The 17059-nt window shown below is 55.2% G+C and overlaps 1 protein-coding gene across 1 annotated transcript in view; it reads right to left on the bottom strand.

The window, feature by feature from the left end:
- Positions 1-14223, bottom strand: part of LOC119109902 (integrin beta-PS) — a 15499-nt gene extending 1276 nt beyond the window's left edge. The window contains exons 1-10 of the mRNA XM_037233652.1: positions 14177-14223; positions 10865-11025; positions 9285-9796; positions 5665-5749; positions 4704-4874; positions 3908-4018; positions 3428-3580; positions 1927-2054; positions 1867-1894; positions 43-395 (exon numbers count right to left, since the gene is read on the bottom strand). Of these exons, the coding sequence (XP_037089547.1) occupies positions 43-395; positions 1867-1894; positions 1927-2054; positions 3428-3580; positions 3908-4018; positions 4704-4874; positions 5665-5749; positions 9285-9796; positions 10865-11017 (1694 nt within the window). The 5' untranslated portion in view covers positions 11018-11025; positions 14177-14223. The remainder of the gene's footprint in view (positions 1-42; positions 396-1866; positions 1895-1926; positions 2055-3427; positions 3581-3907; positions 4019-4703; positions 4875-5664; positions 5750-9284; positions 9797-10864; positions 11026-14176) is intronic.
- Between the last annotated feature and the right edge of the window lie 2836 nt (positions 14224-17059).

Below are 17059 nucleotides of genomic sequence, written 5' to 3'. Positions count from 1 at the left end.
CTGTGTCCGTGTGTCGACAGCCTGTGTCCGTATGTCGGCGGCCTGTGTCCGTGTGTCGGCAGCCTGTGTCCGTGTGTCGACAGCCTGTGTCCGTGTGTCGACAGCCTGTGTCCGTATGTCGGCGGCCTGTGTACGTGTGTCGGCAGACGGTGTGCAAGGGTCGGAGACCTGTGTCCGTGTGTCCACAGCCTGTGTCCGTGTGTCGGCAGCCTATGTCCGTCCGCGTCCGTGTGCCGGCACCAGGCGCGGGCCCGTACCAGGTCGGCGGGACCGGCGCGCTCACAGTCGCACTGGCACTGCTTGGTCAGATGGATCACCAGCGACTCGTTCAGGCCCGTCGGCCGAATCTCCACGACGCTCTCCCACTGCGCCGGGTCCGCGGGGCACTTGACCAGCTGCAACAGACGATGGGCACTTGGATGACTGCGCCAAGAGATGACGCCGCTCAAACCGGACGACAGAGCGGCGCTGAAGAGGCTGACGCCTGCAGGAGGACGCTCGACCACAATCAACAGATTGTTGGATCGACCACATGCACATTTTTGGGACTGATAAAGAGCTTGTTGCACCAACTGTACGGTAGTCAGCATCGATTAATGTGTTTGAAAAATATCATCCAGCAACAGTACCTTCTACCACGCGCCAGGATGGGCGAATGACTGTAATGACACCAAACTAAACAGCGTGCTCTGGCCTTTCAGAACTCTGTCATATTGATAGACAATAGCCTGAGCGTCGAAATCATGTTCGGTCCAGCTCAGTTCATCTAATCAGCGTGATTACCACGATTTCCCGGCTGCGCAGGCCAAATGCAGGTCATTCTTTGGACATGCTTCAGTAAAACCGACTAATTCATCACAAATGAATGTCATGTAGCCATTTGAGTTGGACGTTTACAAACTGACCTCACATCACCTTTGAAGGCGATCTGGCATCACCTTGCATAAGCCGACTGACTCTGACTGACAAAGGATTAAACCATTTGACGATCTGCATCAAAACGACCCGTAATGGGAAAGTAAACTATGAGTAAATGCATGAAGAAGCAAGCGTGTCCGTGTGAGCATTCACATGTGACTTTATGACTCGATTAATTGACCTCACATTGACATTGTTCCTTCCCTCAGAAAGTCCCATATTGCCCGTCTCTTGCCACGCGAACAAGAATCCAGCGGATCCCGTCAGGGTCCCGTTGGGTTCTCACGCGTCTCACTGCTATGCTCACTCACTGCTCTCACGCTCTCGCCGTCCGTTTACAGCAGCTACGTGCACTGCACAGCAGCGAAGACGTCGGCACACCGGAGACGAGCCAACGGAGAAACCTCCCCAGTCTCTCCTCCCGGGACAAGGCAGGACGGAGGCGTGCGTGTATGGATGCGTCGGCACACCCGAGGGGAGCCAACGGAGAAACCTCCCCAGTCTCTCCTCCCGGGACAAGGCAGGACGGAGGCGTGCGTGTATGGATGCGTCGGCACACCCGAGGGGAGCCAACGGAGAAACCTCCCCAGTCTCTCCTCCCGGGACAAGGCAGGACGGAGGCGTGCATGGATAAGTCGACCCCACGAGGCGAATTTGAAACTCGTGAGAGTGGAAGGCGTGAACGCACTCCCGCACCTCCCGGACGCAGGGCACGGTCCGCGTCGGCGGCGGGCAGCGGGGCCGGGCAGTGGTGGCTGAGCGCCGCTGGCCAGGGCGGCGGCGGGCAGCGAGGCCGGCCAGTGGTGACTGAGCGCCGCTGGCCAGGGCGGCGGCGGGCAGCGAGGGCCTGGCCAGTGGTGATTGAGCGCCGCTGGCCAGGGGCGGCGGCGGGCAGCGGGGGCCGGGCAGTGGTGGCTGAGCGCCGCTGGCCAGGGCGGCAGCACTCACCTCCACCGTGACGGTGAAGTCGGCGGCACTTACCTCCACCGGACGGTGAAGTTGACCCGCTGGCCGATCTTGAGCCCGTCGCAGCGGTTGGTCTCCTCGGGCGCGCCAGTGCCAGGCACGCCGAGTGGTACCGGGATCCGCACGAAGTCCGTCGAATTGTCCTTCAGCTCAACAAACGACGTGATAGCCTGCAGCGTGACGGCGTCAGGTCGTCACCCCATTGGTCACCGGTGGAAGTGGCAGGGGCGTATTCAAGATTTTCAATGTAGGGGTGGGGGCGGAACTCATGAAATTCCGCTGAAATTTATTGTATGCCATAAAACATTATTATCTGTTCTCGATCTGCTCACTTTTACGTGTTCAAATGGAATGTGCCTTAGTCATGTAAATATCGATGCATGCCACAGGTTTAGCTGGGAGCATATTCCCTGGGATCTCCTGTGCGCGCACGCTCCTGTGAATGGGCCCTGGTGTTGTTCGCGGAAAGCGAACCGCGAGGCGGAGATCTCGGATTTCGAGCGATAGGGCACAGCTCCAACGTCGTGATCCCGGGCCAAGCTTCTCTTAGTTGCGGTCCTTAATACGCGACAAACCAAATTGGATCACGAGTCCGAAGTCGTTGACCGTAGAATGCATAAATCTAGTCACAGACAGCAAGCCAATGGTTGCATTTCGCACGTTGTTCTTTGTGAAGAGGACAGCTGTTCGCCACTTGACAATAGGCCGGCCCTGCGTTAAACGGCCACAGCGGTCGAGGCTTAGCGATGACATTCAGATGTCGGTCAATCCGACATAGCGCAGACAACTCAGATTGTCGTTCCCAACAGACCCTAGAGTATGACACTCAATGTAGGTTCAATCCGAACCTAGCGTATGACCACCAGATGTCTGTCAACTCCGACCTAGCGTATGACACTCGATGTCGGTTCAACCGACCTAGGTATGAACTCGATGTCGGTTCAGATCCACCTAAGGAGCATGACATCAAGATGTGGTTCAATCCGACCGAGCGTCTGCCCTCAGATGTTCGGTTCAACTCGACCTAGGTTATGACACTAAGGTCGGTTCAATCTGGACATCGCGTATGACACTCAGATGTCGGTTCACAATCCGACACTAGGTATGACAATCAGATGTCCGGTTTTCCAATCCGACCTAGGTATGACACTCAAGCTGCTCCCGTTCAAATCCGACCTAGCGCTATGACACTCAGACCTGTCCGGTTCAACCCGACCCTAGCGTATGACACTCAGAATGTCGGATACACCCAACCGACCCAGCGTATGACACTCAGATGTCAAGGTTCCACCCGACCTAGCCTGTATGCACTCGAGTGTCGGTTCAAACCCGACCTGGCGTATGACACTCAGATGTCGGTTCAATCCGACCTAGCGTATGACACTCAGATGTCGGTTCAATCCGACCTAGCGTATGACACTCAGATGTCGGTTCAAACCCGATCTAGTCCATGACACTCAGATCTCGGCTCAACCCGAACTAGTCCTAGATCACTCGAAAGGGAACGGTGGGTACAGGGTCACCGTAAGGGTGCGGCACGTACGTCGTGCTGCTCCTTGACCAGCTGAACCACGTTGGAGGAGTCGCTGGAGAGTGTGCCGGCCGAGCTCGCCTCGATGTGCTGGCTCAGCATGTCGTACGCGGAGCGCTGCTCCGACGTCACCGCGAATATGATGTTGATGCTGTTCTGCTTCACCTGCAGGAGATACGGAAACTCCGCCTGCGTTGACGGGCGCGGAGACCACGTGGAGATCCTCATGCAGACCTCTCCAGAATGACTGGCTGGCTTCCAGAATGTTTGCCGCAATGAATGTAAGAAACAATCGTTAAGTTTTTTTCAATATATCTATGAACAAGCTTTTACACTAGTGCAGGGTCGATGACCTCATTAGCAATGGCAATGACATAACTTGACATACATAACATTACATGCTAAACTTCCAATAACAGCAGTGTAAGCATGCACACGGAATACACCCTGAGCTGACGAGTAAGTTTTCATGTAGGAGCTTAGGCCGATTACCTTCTGATTGATTTGCGACACGCTGGGATAGTCGAGCTTGTCTGAGTGGGTGTAGAATCCCTTCTCGTCCAAGTGACACTCGCCATCGTTCGGCTCAACCACGCCTCCCAGCTGAAAACAACGGGAAGATCCAGGTCGGCGACGGCCGGACGCCTGCCTCCAGCTGCGAGTCGGTCCACAAGGGCAGCGTAGTGGCACTGCTGCTCGTGCTGGCCGCCGCAGGTCAGCGGTCGTGAGCGGCGAGCCGCAGAAACACATGGTCAGTCCAGTCCTGGGACACGCAGGAAAACTAACCAACAGAGAGCAAACGGACATCCCACGTCCAGGCACACCAAACACCCCAGGGCTAGACAGTATTACCGCGAAGAGGTCCGACACCGACTGCTTGCCGTCCCCAGCGAAGCGTGTTCACCACGGACTGTCTGCTTGTGTCTGCCTCCGCCTGATGCGTGCGTGGGGGTCTACCCAGCCGCCCTCAGCGTAGTCACCGTCGCCACGGCACGCCCCTGTCGCTCCTGGCTGACCTTGCCGCCGCCCTGGCAATCCTTGCCGTCGCCCTGGTAAACCTTGCCGTCGCCCTGGCTAACCTTGCCGTCGCCCTGGTAAACCTTGCCGTCGCCCTGGCTAACCTTGCCGTCGCCCTGGCAAACACTGCCGTTGCCCTGACAAACCTTGGCGTCGCCCTGGCAAACCCTGCCGTCGCCCTGGCTAACCTTGCCGCCGCCCCGGCAGACCTTGCCGTCGCCCTGGCAAACCTTGCCGTCGCCCTGGCAAACCCTGCCGTTGCCTGGCTGACCTTGCCGTCGCCGGCGTAGTGGGAGCCGGCGTCGGTGGAGAAGACCAGCAGGCGGCGCGCGCTGCTCCGCCAGCCGATCTGCTGTTTGCATACGATGGCCTGCATGATGGCGTCGAAGCCGCCCTCGGGGAAATCCAGGTTTCCCGACACCTTGGCACTCATCACGTTTTCCTGACGAGGAACGGAACGAACGGACAAGTCAGACCATTCACAGGCAGAGATGGTCCCGGACAGACAGACAGTGCCGAATCGTTCTACCGATGCGATGCTGCCTTGACTTGATCGAACGTTGTGCACCGTGAGAATGCACTCTAAAGTCAATGATGCCACAGCAGCTGTGTTGGCTTGTTCAGCTTTATCTGGACTGCGCGGGTGGGCACGCATGGTCTCCGGGAGCCCATCACTGCAAAACGTACAGTCTCCGAGAGCCGATCACTGCAAGACGCGCAGTCTTTGATTGAGAGCCGATCACTGGAAAACGTACAGTCTCCGAGAACCGATCACTGCAAGACATACAGTTTCCGGGAGCTGATCACCACAAAACGCACAGTCTCCGAGAGCCGATCACTGCAAGACGTAGTCTCCGAGAGCCGATCACTGCAAAACGTACAGTCTCCGGGAGCCGATCACTGCAAAACGTACAGTTTCCGGGAGCTGATCACTGCAAAACGTACAGTCTCCGGGACCCGATCACTGCAAAACGTGTAGCCTGTCGATGAGGGATTTCTCTGTGTCATGCCGAGTGTCCGAGTCGCCATGACTACTCCGTGCTGCTCGCCGCAAAGGCCGATCAAACCACACACAGGAGGCACCGTCTTGCCTCGGCAACCCACCTGTCAACAATCATGCGGCGATGGGCGCCCAGCCAGCCGGCAAGAGATAGATTGAAAAGCACACGGGGACGACCGAGTGTAAGTCTAGCGCCGAGTTACCTTCGCTCGGACGAGTGAGCGCGACTCACCGCGAACGAGTCGATGTCGGTCGTCAGCGGCAGGGAGTTGTGGAAGCCGTAGGGGGCGGTGCAGTTGTCACACGGATGCTCCAGACTATAGACACACAGACACAGTCCGCCGGGTTAGTACAGTGTTCGCAGCCAACGTGGAAAAGCCCGCAGTGCTTGTCAAATTTCTCTGCTGGCGCATCGTTACTGGTCTAGCTTGTGCATTCCGTCAAAAGCGCTCATTATTGCGCCGGCGGTTTTCGGACGGACGCCAGGGACACGACAGCTCTGCACAGACTGGACATTTGGGCACTGTTGATACCGCAGTATGGATACAATGAACATCTTCAGACTCAAGTGTAAAGTCTGCTGTTAGCATCCATTCAGATTCAGATCCATGATGTATTTCCGATGAAGTCATAGCAGTATTTCACGCTTCCGTTCGTTGCCAGTACCAAACATCCAGGGGTGTGTATCCTTTAAAGGGACCTTCGGAGCATATTTCAAACACATATTTTGTTGAAGCCTCAGGACCGTCGTGTGGGATGATAAAACTGGCTGGTGTCATCTCAGCACGAAGAAGATATGATGTACGCAAGGCCAGTTTCTTTTTTCGAGTCCAAATTGCGCGGCCAACGTGTCGGTACAGGACAAGGCTTCTTCCTTGCAAGCCCCAGATTCAACTCCTGCAATGAAGAACTTTGGCGCACGCAAAACATTCAAGCGGGATTTTTTCGCTGCCCCCTTGTCTGTGCGCAGAAATTTCACGTCGATTTCTTTCGAAATCGGCATGAGGACTGGCATAATAAACAGAAGGGGCTACCTGCGAACATCGTCACTTAAATAGTATTACATTCATAGTGGTGGACAGGGAGTCCAACGCAGTAGCGCAGGCAGGGTGGGCACAGGGGTCACGCAACCTCCCCCCCCCCCGCCCCTTTAGGTTTCAAGCCAGCTCCATACCGGTCTGAGCTCTGGGCGCCCATTCCCCAAGGGGGGACGAGGCCGGGCTCGCGATTTGCATTGGCCAGGCCCTTGCAACAATGTGGGGCTCCTGTGTCGGTCATGGGCACACAGTACCTAGCCAAGTATCCTGTGTCAATAAGGGGCCTCGGGTCGACCAGGGGAACATTTGCTGACCAGGCCCGTGGACGGGACCCCGAATGCCAGCGGGCCTCCTGCATTGATCGGGGTCCTCTGACAACGAAATGAAACCCGAGACTATTGAGAAGAGCTTACATTGAAACGACGGAAGAACCCTGCGTCAGTCAGGGCCCCAGGATCGATCGACCGCTGGGCCCTCCAACCCAAAGCCACCCACGGCCCCGTTAGGCCGAACTGGAGTCTATGTGACAAGTATTGGACCACCTGCGGCGATCGGTAATATGTTGCGCCAATGAGGGTTCCTGCGTCTATTAGGCTTTAACTGTGAGGGTCAGAATGTCTATTGCGTCTGGGAAGGGACCAACGTGATATGATGTGTCCTTCTGATGACCTCCGGATGGTCTAAGGGACCCCGCCCACATGTCGCGAGGGTGACAGCCAAGAGGCACCCGCGGTGGGACGGAATGGCCCTTCAGCCCCTGATCGGGAACTATAATGTGCCCCTTAGTGTCCTTCTCAACCGGGTCCCTTGCCTGGAAAAAGAAGTGGATTCCGTTAGTATTGAATGGAGTGGGTCAAAATGAGCTAAAAAATGAAAAAGTCAGCCTGTTCGCCTGAAAAGGTCGATTCTCTTACAGAATCGAATTGTTCAACGAATTACATAAAAACGCTTTGAGTCTGTACGCTCGCAAACTCAGGAGCAGGAACAATGTTGGCCGCGGTTGCAGTTTTCGTTAAAAAAATGTGTTAGCCACTGCAAACAACATTAGTGCGGCGGATAACATGCGCGCGTGATCTACCGTCGTGAAATAATGCTTCCAAAAGTCTTTTGAAATACTTTCGTAATGTTCAAAGATTAGACTGGTGTGCATCTTTTTTTGCAACCTTGAGGCTGTCGTCTGGACAGATGAACAGCCACTACAGCCTACAAATGGAGATTTTGCGTTTACTTGTCTATTTCCGCCACCCGATTTGCACCCCCCCCCCCCCTTCTTTGCCAGCGCTCAGTGTTAGTCACGGAGCCGCCGCTGAGCGGCGCACGGAAACTACAACCCTCGGGCGTCGAGAGTTGTGATGCTAAGATGCGAGCGTGCAATGTTGAGCGTGCAAAACAATCTTATGTGATTTGTCTAACTAATGGATTCTGATTGAATGTTGAATACATTCAGGCAAGCATAAACTGGCCATGTTAATATGATTTTTAACGCATTTCGATCCACAATGTACGTTCAAGGGTTCCTTAATATCTTTGTAGAAACCAGATCCAAATGCTGACAAAGCTTCTGAGTTCTATCGGTTTAGAAGGGGTTCAATGAGCCATTGAAAAAAAATAAAAAGCACCGGTGGTTTATTCCGTGCAGTCGTTTACCGACTGAGTTATCCGGTTTATTGACGTCAAAATTTGAACAGAATTGATCTCGCGGTGGCCGATGGCTTGTGCTCCAGTTATAGACCGCAAAAATAATAATGAAACAAAGAAAACCTTTTTGTGTGCGGGATCTTTCACCATCAGGGGCTCTTTCTCAACCTGCGCCCCTCACCATTGTCAAGGCTCTGGACGCGCCCCTGGTCCAAGGGCGCTCCCCAGTCGGAGCGGCTACTTAAAATTGAAGTTATGAGCTATTCAGAAGGAATGGACAAAATTTGTATTCTTATTTTTAAAAAATTGTAGATGCCGACTAAATCAGATGCTCCTGATCTACCAACGAGTCAAAAGTGCAAAAAGGTGGCGAACTTCAAGTGCAACGTACCGATTTTCATGTTAGTGGTTGGATCTGACCTAGCCCTCACATCTGCACGGGGTCCCAGAAGTCATATCCAGTTGTTTTTGTTTTTGTCGTTCGAGCGTGGTGTTCGTGAGAGCGCCACAAATATGACCCATAAGCAGAGGTGTGGTTTCTTATTCAGTTTGTGGGTTCAGCCCCTCCCCCTCCCCTCCCGCACACACAACTTTGAGAGGAAAGTGGGCTAAATCGGAAAAACGTCTTTTGGCGTGTTTTGGGCGTAGGGTATACCATGTGCAGTACTCAGCCTCAGTTCACGCCCAACTTATTTTCCGAAACTACGCCCCAGCCCATAAACTACAATAAGCTGTAAGTGTAGCACCCGTCAGAAAGGCTCCTAAACAGCAACAGACGGCGGAACACTCTTTGAGCACGGACAAGCACCGGGCAGCAGAAAGCTCCCTTCCAACATGAACGCATGAAAAGTAAGATTTATTTGGTTCTTGAAGCAGCAAGATTAGCACTATGACGATGCTGACCAGGAGATACGCAATGGCTGGGGCGCAGAGGGTGAGAATATGGCACTATTAGAAAGGAGTGTACTTGAGTTTTTACCTATCTAGGTTGCATATCATCATACCTTCCTGTGCAATACGCTGATACACTTCCAGACAAAGCATATCAAACTGTTCAAGTCCTTTCTTACCGTACGAGGATCTCATAACACGGTCGCAAGCATGAGACACGCTGCTGGGCCTGGGCGTGTACACGCGGGCCACGAATCTACGTGGCCCCTGGCCCCTCGGTACTCACTCAGCGGGCAGCGTGCTGGTGTAGGGCAGCAGCACCTTGTCGACGAAGCTGCCGAAGCCCAGCCGGAAGTTAGTGGTCAGCTTGCACATCTCGAGGGCCAGCAGGTTGCCGAGCGTGGACAGCTTCTGCTTGTCGTCCTCCATCGACTTGCTGAGGTCCATCAGATAGTAGAGGTCGATCGGGTAGTTGGGCGCCAGCGCGAACCTGACACTCAGCTGCTGCGGCTCGCCCACGCGCAGACTCATGCGCACGTGCTGCGGCGCGATCTGGATCGCGTCGAACGAGCCACCGGACGAGCAGCCGAACGAGTCGCCAGAGTCGCCGGACGCGCCTCCGGACGAGCCGGCGCCGGCGTCGCCTTCATGCTCGCTGCTGAGCGGCTCATCCCGCGGAACCGAAACCTGGTTGGCCCAGGTCTTGAGCAGGCGTTCGTCGCAGCTCAGCGCGCCGCTGCGGAAGTTGCGCTCCCTGTTGCAGCGCGACGCCGTCGTGTTGTCGCCGGTGACGAAGTGCTGAGACACGAGCGGCGCGCTGACGTCACAAGCACGCCCAGCCACGCGGGTCAGGCGCGGGTCAAGGTCAGGCCTGCAGTGGCACGGACGGTACAAGCAGGCGAGCCACCGCGGCCACGTTCTGATGAGGCATGGCTGCAGAGCTTAGAGCGGTTGTGAAGCGCTTTTGTCCGGCAGCTCTTCATTGCAGGCAAGATAAGGAACTAGGAGTCAGAACTAGAAGGCGGAACTAGATTCGATGCTTATGAATAGACGCAGTTTGGTTACAGAATTACGCATTGCATGAATCAAACAACAGTCGACAGACATGGAGGCACACCTCTAAAAGTTCGGAGTCCAGTGGTCAACTGTGGTTTGGTGCGGTGGTCAATTTTTTTTAAAAGCAAAGCTAGCTCGGCTCTGAGAGGCGGTGAACACCAACGACACACAGTCCAGTGCTATATGGACGCTTCGCATGAAGAGGAAACGTTGGATGACTGCTACGCACCTCAGCTGTTGATAATGCGGCTAATGTCCTTTGCGACGACAACACACGACGTAAGAGAAATCGACTGGCGCCAGATGTTAACGTCCTCTAAACTGTGCACAACTATCCCATGGAATGACAAGTTAAGCTCAGATTTGGATCTGGTCGACTTGCGATCTCGCAGCCAGCGGTAGTGTTGGGAGCCATCTCGCAGCCAGTGGTAGTGTTGGGAGTGATCTCGCAGCCAGTGGTAGTGCTGGGAGCGATCTCGCAGCCAGTGATAGTGTTGGGAGCGATCTCGCAGCCAGTGGTAGCGCTGGGAGCGATCTCGCAGCCAGTGGTAGTGCTGGGAGCGATCTCGCAGCCAGTGATAGTGTTGGGAGTGATCTCGCAGCCAGTGGTAGTGCTGGGAGCGATCTCGCAGCCAGTGATAGTGTTGGGAGCGATCTCGCAGCCAGTGGTAGTGCTGGGAGCGATCTCGCAGCCAGTGGTAGTGCTGGGAGCGATCTCGCAGCCAGTGGTAGCGCTGGGAGCGATCTCGCAGCCAGTGGTAGCGCTGGGAGCGATCTCGCAGCCAGTGGTAGTGTCGGGAGCGCACTTACGGCCTGAGCACACCAGGCGCACGTCGGACTCTGCATGCATTTGCCGCAAGTCTGCTTGGACAAGCACGGATTCTCTTGGAGCACCTTCGTGGCATCCTGCCCAGAAGTCATGGTCAGGAGGACTGCACAAGCAAAGAGCAGCCGGAGCAGCATTCTTACGGCTGAAAAAGAAACGCGTTGTTAATTAAGCTGATCATGACCGCCGCAAAAGGTGTGTGAATGGAGGTGGAAAACGGAGCAGCAACACCCAAAGTCGCAGCGCGAATAAAACTAAGGTCAGAAACATTCACCTCATGACATTAGCAAAGTCAGTTCATACTGACTAGTCTTTGCAACTGAAGGCATCCTAGCCTCTGCACTCAATGGCCCACTGGTTCCAGGCCGGTGGCTTCGATACATTGCATAGCCGCCTGCCCGCCGACCAAGATAAACTCGCTTCCGTCCATGTCGCACAAAACCCAGCGTCACCTGTCGTAGGTCACTCGGTAAGTCATGACTGCACCATGTGCGGAGGACAACATGTGAACCCGACCATGTTCCGCGACCTGGCCAGCCCGAGCCGGCCGCGCGGCCGGTGCGGCCGCGGCGCCTGCGCTCGGCGGGCGGGCACGGCCTGAGACGGCCCTGCCGCGCCGCCTACGCCACCCGCAACGTCCGGCGGCGGTGCGCAGACATCCGTCGCCGCGATAACGTACCAGGCCGCCCGCCGCGATAGCGTACCAGCTCGTCCGCCGCGGCGCTGGTGTGCAGCCGGCGGGCTCCGCGCTGACGCATGTCACATAGCGGTGCGTGGGGCTCCGGGAGGGCTCGGGAAGTTCGCCTGTCGACGGAAGGGCCAGCGTCGCTCGGCGATCGCCGCCTGAGCACGGACCCAGCGGACCCACCCCGCCCAGCGGACCCACCCCGCCCAGCGGACTCACCCCGCCCAGCGGACCCGCCCCGCCCAGCGGACCCACCCCGCTCAGGGGACCCACCCCGCCCAGCGGACCCACCCCGCCCAGCGGACCCACCCCGCCCAGCGGACTCACCCCGCCCAGCGGACCCACCCCGCCCAGCGGACCCACCCCGCTCAGGGGACCCACCCCGCCCAGCGGACCCGCCCCGCTCAGCGGACCCACCCCGCCAAGCGGACCCGCCCCGCCCAGCGGACCCACCCCGCCCAGCGGACCCACCCCGCCCAGCGGACCCACCCCTCTCAGCGGACCCGCCCCGCCAAGCGGACCCACCCCGCCCAGCGGACCCGCCCCGCTCAGCGGACCCGTCCGTACCTGACGTAGTGGGAGCACGCCCGGCACAGGCCGCTGGAGACCGCCGTACGCGTGAGCTGGCGCGCGGCCGGGCCTGTGCGGCCCCGCCCGAGCAGGAGCGGCCGGCCGGCTGACGTGGGCCCCGGAGAGCGGCCGCACCCCTCTCTGGAGGGATCACGCCGCAGACGCAGCCCGGTTGCCTGAGTCGTCTGTGTCACATTTGCAATGCTCTGCGCTGGTCGGAACCTGAGCCTAAGAAGAAAGCGGTCCTTTTCAACGGTTCCTTCTATGTCCAGAAGTCCACGAACTTCCTCGCCCATGATATTGCATATTTCCTCGCAATCTTGATCATGCAGCGCTAGCTGCCAAAGCTTCAGCTATTACCTCCAATACGTCAGTGTTCAGAGGCCAAAATAATGTTGTACCTTTTCGGTATTTCTGATTATCTAAAGTAATTTTTTGTGTGAGTGAGCATTCCTATCATGAGCGCAACGTGTGGCATCGCATTCCCGAGCTTGATCGATGAGGGCGCTCCTCCTGTTCCAGATCACAGCTCAGCAACGGCCGTGATCAGTCAGCTGAAAGGAGGCGTAGATGAGAACCCTCCCTCTGAACGCGGTACGTATGGAGTGGATAAGCAAGCTGATCGTGCGATGACGCCGTGGTGACAGGTGCGCTCGATTCCTCATGTGATGTCGCATGCAGTGCCGATGCGTTCGGAATGGGTCCTGGCTGACTTGAGACGAGCTATTTCTGAGTTTATGACCGAACTGTTCCAGGCCTGAGAGGGCCTGCTCTGAGTTTACCATTGGCCCTCATCAGCCTAGAGGGCGGCCCTTTCCAAGCTTATCACGGACTTTTCTTGATTCGAGATGAGCCCTTTCAAGACCAGAATGGGCTGTTATCGTACCTGAAACTGACAAAGGCGGTTTCCTGTCTTGAAATGGAACAGTTCCCGCCTAATCTTGCCCCTTTCCAGTTTCAAAACGATTCCAAAGTTTAATATGGGCCCTTTCCGGTCCCGAAATGGACCCTCTGCGTTTACCTTCGCAACACAATAAGTGAATCACCATCATATATCTGAGGTCTCCTTTGAGGTTAAGTGACATTATGAGGAAGCAAAAAGATAACTGAGCCCCTCCTCAAAAGATGGGGATGGGGATGTACCCTAGCCCGCCTCCCCCTCCCCCTCAGTCGGGCCCGCCACTGGGCCCGACTAATGCCCCTCTGCTTCCCCTTACCGCCTGCGTCTTCATGTTCGTGGAGTTGCTTTGTTCACGCGAGCTACTAGATACAGTCACACAGATAAAAAATCGCGAACCTGGACGATGCGAACAAGATCGCAGCAACGTCCCAGCCACAGCAACGACCATAGCAATGTCCCAAGTGAAACGTCCAGATTGCCTTTAAGGTTAATTGCTCAAGCACGTTGTCGATTTCTTCTGAGGGCTTTCGCTATGTTAACATTTCGCGAAAAGATCGCGTCCTTTTCCCGAGTCTGTCTCGAACAATACGGCAACTAGGGGTTACAGCCCCATATGTCTACGCTTTGAATGGCAACATCTTTTCCATCACCTGCATCCCTGTGCCCAGCCAGCCCGGGCCCTCGGACAGCCATCCCTCCTCCGGCCCGGCCCCTGTCGGGCCCTTATGCCAAATTGGAGTGTCCAGCACCTGTCTAGTCCTGTCACGCACCTGGAAGGTCCGAAGCCCGTCTAGTCCTGTCACGCATCTGGAGGGTCCGGCACCCGTCTGGTCCTGTCACGCATCTGAAAGGTCCGGCATCCGTCTAGTTCCGCCACACACCTGGAGGGTCCGGCACCCGTCTGGTGCTGTCACGCATCTGGAGGGTCTGGCACCCGTCCGGTCCTGCCACACACCTGGAGGGTCCGGCACCCGTCTGGTCCTGTCACGCATCTGAAAGGTCCGGCATCCGTCTAGTTCCGTCACACACCTGGAGGGTCCGGCACCCGTCTGGTGCTGTCACGCATCTGAAAGGTCCGGCACCCGTCTAGTTCCGTCACACACCTGGAGGGTCCGGCATCCGTCTGGTCCTGTCACGCACCTGGAGGGTGGCCGCTGACCGAGCGCTGGCCGGCCCAGAGCCGTCCGCCGTGCTGTGCTGGCTAGCTACTGACCGGCACTGGAGCAGCCGGGCGCCCTCTGCCGCCTTCCAACGCCCCCGCGGACCGGCACTGGACCGCAGCGTGGCGCTGGCTTCCTAAGACGCGAAACATCGCCGCTCACTGATGTCTCTCGCGTCAAAAGCGCCGTTCAGGGAATGAGACACGTTATTCGGCGATGTAATTAGCACCTAGAGGTCAGTGGTGTCCAGTTTGTGATGCCTTTTCGTGTCGTGCGTCCTGACATAGTGTGACGTCACAATGGCTGACGGCATTGGAACGGAAGTGAAGCCTTGTCTCCGTTGTGAGCGAAGCGGCCGGCCGGCTGCGGCGGCGCTGCCGGCCCCGGACGCGGCCGGTGACGAGCGGCGGACGTAGTGGCGAGACAGCAGCCGCGGCGGAGTGACGGACCTGAGCCGCCCTCTTCCGGCCAATCAGGCCTGTGACGAGCTGGCTCGCCTGGCGATGGAGACGGAGGCGGCCCGACTGGCTGTCACTCGCTCGGCGCGTGACGGAGCGGACGCGGACCAGTTCACAGCTCCTGCGCGCAGTAGCGAAGCCAACATTTATGACTGATCATAACTGCTTTAACGCGTTTTGTGTCCATCACTCGGCGTGACATTGCTGAGCGGGGGCGATACTTTGCGAAATCGGATGAGCTGGGACCCTTGCCCATGGCAAAAGACAAAAATAGACTAGATCTTGAAAACAAAAGCTCTAAATGTGTCTTTCTGCGGTGCATTTTATCACGATGTCTGAGATCGAAATGCCTTTCTTTCCAGAGCTTTTGAAATCTATTTGTCCTGCTGGCCAAATTCACATGTCTTTTTGTCATGTTGTAGCCGGGACATTTTGCAATAAATCGACAGGTCGAAGGGTCATCTTTGCCCCCTCATTTCTCAGATTTTTGACAAATGGGCCACAGAGGTTGTCAGCCACGCTGAAGACGTCCATAACATTTTCAGGCCTCCCAGTTAAGCGGTTTCGGGAGTTACAGACTCCGGCATTTCCGTGTTCTGTTGTTCAAGGGCTACGTTTGGCGGCGATATTTTCTCTACCGTGAAATAAAGCCATACAAAATTATGTGTGTCAAAATAATGTAAGAATCTTCCGATAACGCGTGTGCCGTGGTCGGAGACATCCTTTCACAGCGCATAGTGATTGTGGCATTATGAATATTTGTAATCCGCAAAGAACAATATTCCATGCGAGCTGAAACCTTTTCTTATTCGCTTGTGAAAGAGCGTGGCTTAAAACCCATAATTTCAACATAACACGGTGGCTATCGGCTTGGAAAGGTTTGGAAGCAATGTCACAATAAAGAACTCCGCTTCATTCGCGCGATCTGTCGTCGGCCACTGGCGCAGTATCTCCGCGGGTCTCTCCGCCCAGGCGGCGGAAACATGAGCGCATTGTGAGAAAACACTAAGCTTAACAACACACTGGCTCGCAGACACGTAGAAGTCCACTCAGTAGGCCAGTGACTCAGTCCAATTCACTCTAACTCATCAATATTCTTTAAATCAAGCGACCGCTACTTCCCTCTCATAGCCTGAATCTCACTCGCGGACAATGCCAGTCTGAGCACTCCCTGGGGTTGTGTTCCTGTAATACTCTTGGTTGGAAGATACCTTGTCTGGTGCTAAAATCATCCTCTGCCCAAAGGACTTCTCCTTATGGTATGAAAAAACATACCGTCTGCTTGTTAGCCTTGCCCTGCAAAAAATGCCGTAGCTTCTCAGCAGAGAGAATATGACCGAAATGGAGGCCAGACAGGCTGACACTGTCAGCAACTGTTTTCAAAGTCCCACGAGTACTTTTTACAGGTCCCCGTCGCAAGGGTTCTTCCCATGGGATGAGGCAACGTAATGTCACTCGCACTTCACGCCAATATCCTCCTCATGAAAGCAAATATTCAAATAATTAACCTGTTCTTGTACCCCGTAGCTGATGCCTATGAAAGTAATACATTTTTCCGCATTTAAAACGACATCTTTTACTTCCGGGAAAAGGTACTGAAGTAATGTGTGGACGGTGAAAGTGATGTGATTCATAGCATCTGACAGCGCACAATAACTATGAGTAATCTGTCCAGGTTCCGGCAAATATACCATGAGAGGATGCGGCGTGCATTGCGGATCATCTCAATAAAATTGCTAAACTTCGTTTCAATCGACGAAAGTGGAGCTTTCTAAAAAGTCTAGAACTGTCAACGCTTCATTCTCTGGCAGTTGTTTTAAAGCTCGTTGAAAAGTTTGCTCTGGTGTTGAGCCATAAGGTAATGTCTGGTAACTTTAACTATGGTGTGTAATAATTTGGTCAAAAACTCATCCATTGCCAGAACAAGTTCAGCGTAAGTACAGAGTTCAGTGTTCACCCACTGGATAAATCTGATTTAACTGACCGAATCCTAAATGTACTCGGTTTGGGCAATGATAGCGTTGGTAAAAAACGACCGCACCCCGTCTTAAGCGCGAACGGTTCTGACAATCCCGCATCATGCGAGATTCCTTTCGAGCATCCCATGCGCCGCGACTCAGGTATTTTAAGTGGCATCTCGCAGGCCAAGAGATCGATTATCAGCTTCGCCTCTTGGTGATAATAGCATACGCAAACCGCGTGAGTGTCGCTGCTACCCATCAGGGCGCAGCGTTCGCAGGATAATAATAGCCTCGTGTTTGCCTATATTTTTCTATAACCAGAGTGTTTCCAGCTTTTGTAACATCTATTATCCAAGCGTTTTGACACATTGTTTGTCCCAAGCATTACAGAACACATCCGTTGGAAAAGCAAGGCAAATGAAACATATTACTCTCATAGAGATG

The sequence above is a fragment of the Pollicipes pollicipes genome, unplaced genomic scaffold (assembly GCF_011947565.3).
Source record: "Pollicipes pollicipes isolate AB1234 unplaced genomic scaffold, Ppol_2.1 Scaffold_7231;HRSCAF=8579_pilon_pilon_pilon, whole genome shotgun sequence".
Classification (NCBI taxonomy): Eukaryota; Metazoa; Arthropoda; class Thecostraca; order Pollicipedomorpha; family Pollicipedidae; genus Pollicipes; species Pollicipes pollicipes.
Note: the sequence above shows the minus strand (reverse complement) of the source record. Positions and strands in the feature narration are given on the sequence as shown.